At 38.5% G+C, this 6,209-nt stretch overlaps 1 protein-coding gene across 1 annotated transcript in view; it reads right to left on the bottom strand.

The window, feature by feature from the left end:
* Positions 1-3,007: 3,007 nt before the first annotated feature.
* The window catches only part of LOC138037041 (uncharacterized), a 20,892-nt gene continuing 17,690 nt past the window's right edge, over positions 3,008-6,209 (bottom strand). The window contains exons 3-4 of the mRNA XM_068883052.1: positions 3,675-3,878; positions 3,008-3,133 (exon numbers count right to left, since the gene is read on the bottom strand). Of these exons, the coding sequence (XP_068739153.1) occupies positions 3,008-3,133; positions 3,675-3,878 (330 nt within the window). The remainder of the gene's footprint in view (positions 3,134-3,674; positions 3,879-6,209) is intronic.

Below are 6,209 nucleotides of genomic sequence, written 5' to 3'. Positions count from 1 at the left end.
TAAGGTTTCTCTCCAGTATGTACTCTTTTCATGTATCTTTAAATTTCCTGCTTGGCTAAAAGATTTACCACATTGTTTGCATTCATAAGGTTCTCTCCAGTATGGACTCTTTTCATGTTTCTTTAAATTTCCTGCTTCGCTAAAAGATTTACCACATTGTTTGCATTCATAAGGTTCTCTCCAGTATGGACTCTTTCATGTATCTTTAAGTTCCTGCTTCGCTAAAACACTTGCCACATTCATGTCTCATAAGGTTCTCTCCAGTATGGACTTCCTCCTGTGGCTTTAATTTCCAAAAAACATTTACCACATTGTTTGCATTCATAAGGTTTCTCTCTCTCTCCAGTATGTACTCTTTCATGTCTCTTTAAGCTTCCTGTGTTTCGCTAAAACATTTTTCATTGCTTGCATTCATAAGGTTTCTCTCCAGTATGGACCACATGTGTCTTTAAGCTTCCTGCTCGGCTAAACAATTTACCACATTGTTTGCATTTCATAAGGCTTCTCTCCAGTATGGACTCTTTCATGTTTCTTTAAGCTTCCTGCTTCGCTAAAAACACTTACCACATTGTTTGCATTCATAAGGTTCTCTCCAGTATGGACTCTTTCATGTTTCTTTAAGCTTCCTGCTTCGCTAAAAACACTTGCCACATTGTTTGCATTTATAAGGCTTCTCTCCAGTATGGACTCTTTCATGTATCTTTAAGCTTCCTGCTTCGGCTAAAACACTTGCCACATTGTTTGCATTTGTAAGGCTTCTCTCCAGTATGGACTCTTTCATGTCTCTTTAAGCTTCCCTGCTTGGCTAAAACAGTTACCACATTGTTTGCATTTATAAGGCTTCTCTCCAGTATGGACTCTTTTATGTGCTCTTAAATGTCCTGCTTCGGTAAAACACTACCACATTGTTTGCATTCATAAGGTTTCTCTCCAGTATGGACTCTCTTCCATGTTTCTTTAAGCTTCCTGCTTCGCTAAAACACTTGCCACAATGTTGGCATTTATAAGGCTTCTCTCCAGTATGGACTCTTTCATGTATCTTTAAGCTTCCTGCTCGGCTAAAAAAATTTACCACATTGTTTGCATTCATAAGGTATCTCTCCAGTATGCACTCTTTCGTGGCTCCTCAAATCTCCTGCTTGGCCAAAAGATCTTGACATCATTAACAGATTGTGATTTTACTTAAGACTAAAATGCAAAAGAAAAAGAAAGAAGTATTTCCATCAACAACGTCCAACAGACACCTCAGTCAAAGTCAAGTAATTAATCTTCTTTTAACTTACAAAAAACGATTTTGTGTATTAATTTGTTAATAGAAGTTAATGACCTAATATATATTGTACACAACGATCACGTGTCATATGGTATTCATCGTGCTATCGTTTCGTTCAGTTTCCCGCTCAGTTGCTGATTTGTACCTTACCGTCCGTTTCTCCTAGGCAGATGTATTTTGTCCCAAATGGAAATTATATGTAGCTGCCCAGCGATGGCCCACAGCCATGGTCATATCGTCATCATCGCATTCATTAATAGGAAGTTAATAAAAAGACAATCAACACGGTACATACAATTGTGTTAAGTGTTCTAAGAAATTACGGAGTTAGTGACGCGAAGAAAAAAAAAAACTTCTTAAAGATAATCAGATTTAGCAGAAGAAAATAAAACGTCTTAAATACTTAGAGTTAACAGAAGATATTAACTTTAAGTAACAAGATAACAAATACAAAAGGTGTGCATCTAAGTGCTATATTTCCGATAACCATGTCAAACAGCAATTCCAAGTGTTGTAGTAAGCAAACTTTTTTTTTTCTTCAGTCTTGTAATCATCCAATTGCTGGCACTGTGTGTAAATTTCATGACAACGACCTTGTTATGTTAAGTGTATACAGCCCTTTTAAAATCGTTAATTTCCAAAACAGAAAATTTCACTTAACCTAAAGGAAAAATAAAACTGTGCTTATCAATCTCAATAAGATCAATCGCTGTATGTTCGATTTCACGACGTGGCTGAAATTTACAACATGCCCTCCCTGAAAATGCGCGAAGCGACCAATACATTCGATTTTTGTCGCAATGGAGACAAAAATTTATTACTAGCCACGACAATGATGTATTTGTCTCGTGTCCAAAACAACCGCCATACTTAATTAGTTTATTCGGCAACATACATACATTTTAACCAGGTCTTTTTTTAAAGGGTTTCCCTAGCCGACAACAGGTTGTCAACTAAGGAAACCAGTAATATAAACAGTGTACTCGCTTAATATTTACTCCCTTTACATTGATAACAAGACGCTGAAGTCAGCGTTCGTTCACTCGGGATACTCTCAACGGCATGGAGATTTTTTACAGTACAAGATTTGAGAGAAAATGCTTTGGAAGTTTCCTTGAGGACGAGTATGAAAACTGAAACCTTCACACCATGGTGATTGAAAACACCAATTTCCTTTGAACTGAAACTCGTAGCTAGTGTAAAATTAATGTATTTTCTATTGGTCTGCGTTTGAATTCTTCTAATTTTGAGGGTTTTTGTGGTTTGTTATCAGGTGTTTTCTAGGGTTTAGTAGTCCTCCGGAATATTCCCATCGAGTTACCAGGCTATTTAAGCAGCTAGCAAGTTTTGGTTGTTCTCTCACTCATACAACGCAATACAACACTGACGTTCTCAGCTAGTTTCCCCCACCACACCCTCTTTCATTGTACAGATTTTTTCTTTTATTTGTCCAACAGGTGCTTTTGCTGCGGTTGGTTTGGTCACGGGGCTGAAGCATGTAAAATTGTTGGTTGGTTCCAAGGCCTTCCATCGAACAAAAGTGCCTCCTTTACTACCCCTCATGCTCGGTCAGTCAGGAGCAGGAATCACCTACGATGGTTTCTCCTAATTAATGTATGGTACAGGTAACAAATCTTCCATTAGATCTAAGCGAGTACCAGGAATTGTCTGAGCTCAAGTTCATTTGCCCGTGAAAGAGAATTTAAGGAGAAGTATTGGTTGCTAATAGATATTTCAGTTTTGTGCATGCAGATAATCGTATTGAATTGGAAATCCAATGGGTTCCTCGAACTGAGCTTTATTAGTCGTCTTATTGACAATGGCGATTGACAGTTTGGTGATGCCCGTTTCCAGCTGTATCTAGAGCATTAAGGAGAAAACATTTTACGTTCTCCCATATAAAAAGGGGAAGGATGCTCGCCGTCTCGCTTAGGGGTGTGTAAATTTCGGATTTTGTTCTCAGTTAGGGTGTTCTGGGCAAAAACGCAATCATATATAGCCGTGAAGGTCTCCTTTAGGGTTGCGCGCGAAGAAATATAAAAGGGTATGTGTACATTTTTATTTCTTCACGAAGGTGAAAGTATTAGATGATAATGTCTTTGCCATCATTAAAAACCACCATATTTTTAGTTAACTGTCTTGTAATATGGTCTCTTTTAGGGGTCAAAAAAAAAAGCCTAGGCCACGACCAGATTGGTCTCATTTGAAATTTAATTTAAAATTTTCGACGAGCATCGTACACCGATTTCGGGGTATCTTAAGGTCTCTAATCTGTAAAATGAGAGTTTGTCCTTGGGGACTCGAGGCATCTTTCCCCTGGGGTTGATTTGTGTATATTTGTCCTTCGTTGAATAGCACTAAAAAAGGGGAATGACCATCAACATAGGTTTTTTTCTCATACCTTTTTCTGCTGGAAATCAACAGCGTCGTAAAAAATGTCATGTAGGACATATTCTCCAAATTGTTGACGTTCTTCCTTTTTTGCACCTGGTCTCAAGGGATCGAGGAAACAAAAAACAAACTCTTCAACAGAGTTTGCCAAATGATTAAATCTTTCGTTATCAGGTCCCTTCCTTTTCGCCTTTTCACGCAGCTTGAAAGATACCTGAAGGGTAAGCAAGTTACAATGATCATTGAAAGAGATCATTCAAATACCTCAGGTAAATAGAGTTTTTTTTTACGGAGACCACGCTCAAGTCAGTTTAGACATCTTGAAACGACAGCGACCCACATATAAACTGCTTGAGAGACAAAGAATCTCTATAAACAGACACCATATCACTTAGACTAAACATTTTAGATTCTTTTAAGATTTTACTTAAAAGTAAAATTGGGAATCAATTTTAGCCTAGTTAACCTAGTCCAGTCAATCTACCGTTGGACCCACAACTAACTGCAACAGAAGGTTTCTCACCGTGATGTGCCTTAGAAAACTGTCTAAACAGCATACTAAAAGTCCTAAGAAATTCTAGTGGGGAAAGGCCTCAGCATCGACTTGATATAAACTCAATCTTCCCTGCAACATGAAAACGAGGCTAAAACCGGAAGTGACCTCCTTTATCACAGTAAATACCCGATCTCTGTCAAATCTTAACGGTTTAGTGATCTAAGCTCTAGATTCCACCCACTTTTCATATCATCTGGTAGGACGAGTAACTGGCCTTTTTTTCACGTTTCATTTACTGGTCTCCTTGCATACGGCGAGAGCTACTGAAATTTAAACTGGCCAATCAGGATTCAGCGAGCGGGAAAAACTGTGCTATCCGAGGTCACGCCAATTGTTTACATCCTGATTGGTTACATATGTGGACATTCGCTCAGCCTTCCCTTGAGACTCTCTTGACCGTCGCTTCTTCTTTTGTTCTGACAATCAATTTGCCAATCCTCTTTATCCAGTTTATGGATTGGGCTAGCATGTGATTAACCACCAGGATCGCTTTTTGAACTTTATTCTGTAGAAGAAGAAGACGTTGCTGAGTGAACATTTTTACGACGAAATCCCTTGGTTTGTTCAGCACTTTGATGTCCGATAACTGAGCCGCTCTAACAAGTGTTGACGGTCAGTGTTGGGTCAATCACATTTGGTCGTCTGCCCTTAGGAAGTTCTTTCACCCCTTGTTTGTGTCCACCATGATCGAACTTCAGGTGAAGCGCTATGCTGCTTTATGCCAACTTCGATGGCCTTTGATGAGCTTGCCTGCTGCCGAATTCGAAAAAATTGTTGTTGTATTTGGGCAAGATTGGTGTTATCGGGTTGGAACTTAATAGTGAGGAGAACAATTTGTCATTCATCTGCTGTGCCAAACAACGAACAATCCTGTTGGGTGTTCCACTTACTTGGCGAGTCTTGCACGACCAACGTCTATCAGATCTGGAGTGGAGTTTTTTTTTTCAATGATTACAGCTTGCGATCGTTCTGCTAACATCTACGTAGCATGCAGCACTTTTTTAGTGCCTCGAGGATCCTGTTCTGCTGTTTCAAAAGGAGTCGTGCATTCTTGAGCAGTTTGTTTATCAGTGCTTGTATTTTTTCGTTTGTTCCTTGTGGCGCAAAGTAACTTTGATGATTTGTAAGGACTTGAATCTGTACTTGAATTAGCGATTTATGGCCAACAAGTGAATGGTACACAAAATTAGGAGAAACTGTTGGTTGAATAGACAATACTTGTAGACATAATTATCTACCCAGTTTAAGTACTAAGCTCAACAAGTTGTTTGGCTCCACAAGTTTCATTTTCAGGCCAGGTACCCGAATTCACCCAGGTACTGGTACACTACCATAGTGTTCTTTGGAAATTGAATAGCTCCTTGAACACTTGGTTGCTTGAGAAGAAACTTGATGTGTTTGTTCTCTACATTGGTGAATGCAGCCACTAACTGTCCATTGTGGATAAACTCCGGACCAACTCTCCTTTCAATTTATTCTTTGTTCTTTGCAGGGCATCAACAATGGTGTCCCTTGTAAAATGTTAGTTTAAAGGGTTTGATAGAGTTATTTCCCATTTCATAGGGCACTGTGGTTGCCAGATTGACTTTCAAACTTATCATGGAAACGTAAATCAATACCAGTGAATAGAGACTTAAAAGTCAGTCCCTTGACTTGTTGATAGAAAATTAATTTAAACGCATATTGAAACATCAATTGAGGAGTTGTTTTTTTTTCATCCCCACTTTATGAACCTAAAACAAATTGCTGCAGTTTGGTTATTGCTTGTTCATTCAATGTCTTCATCGCATCAAATTATTTAATTTTTAGGTATTGTGTCAGATCTCCATAGAGACACTATCTTTATCTAAAAACTTAACTGGTTGCTTTTTGGAGCCCTTTTGTGGCATATTTAGATAGGCAGGAAATGTTCCACATTTTATGGTAAATAGTTCTGCATAGTTTTAAGGAATATTGCAGCCAAATCTAATTGAATATGAGACATTTTGT

Source organism: Montipora capricornis, chromosome 2 (genome assembly GCF_036669925.1).
Source record: "Montipora capricornis isolate CH-2021 chromosome 2, ASM3666992v2, whole genome shotgun sequence".
In the NCBI taxonomy this organism is placed as follows: Eukaryota; Metazoa; Cnidaria; class Anthozoa; order Scleractinia; family Acroporidae; genus Montipora; species Montipora capricornis.
The sequence above is the reverse complement of the archived record's forward strand: the minus strand, read 5'-3'. Positions and strand labels throughout refer to the sequence as shown.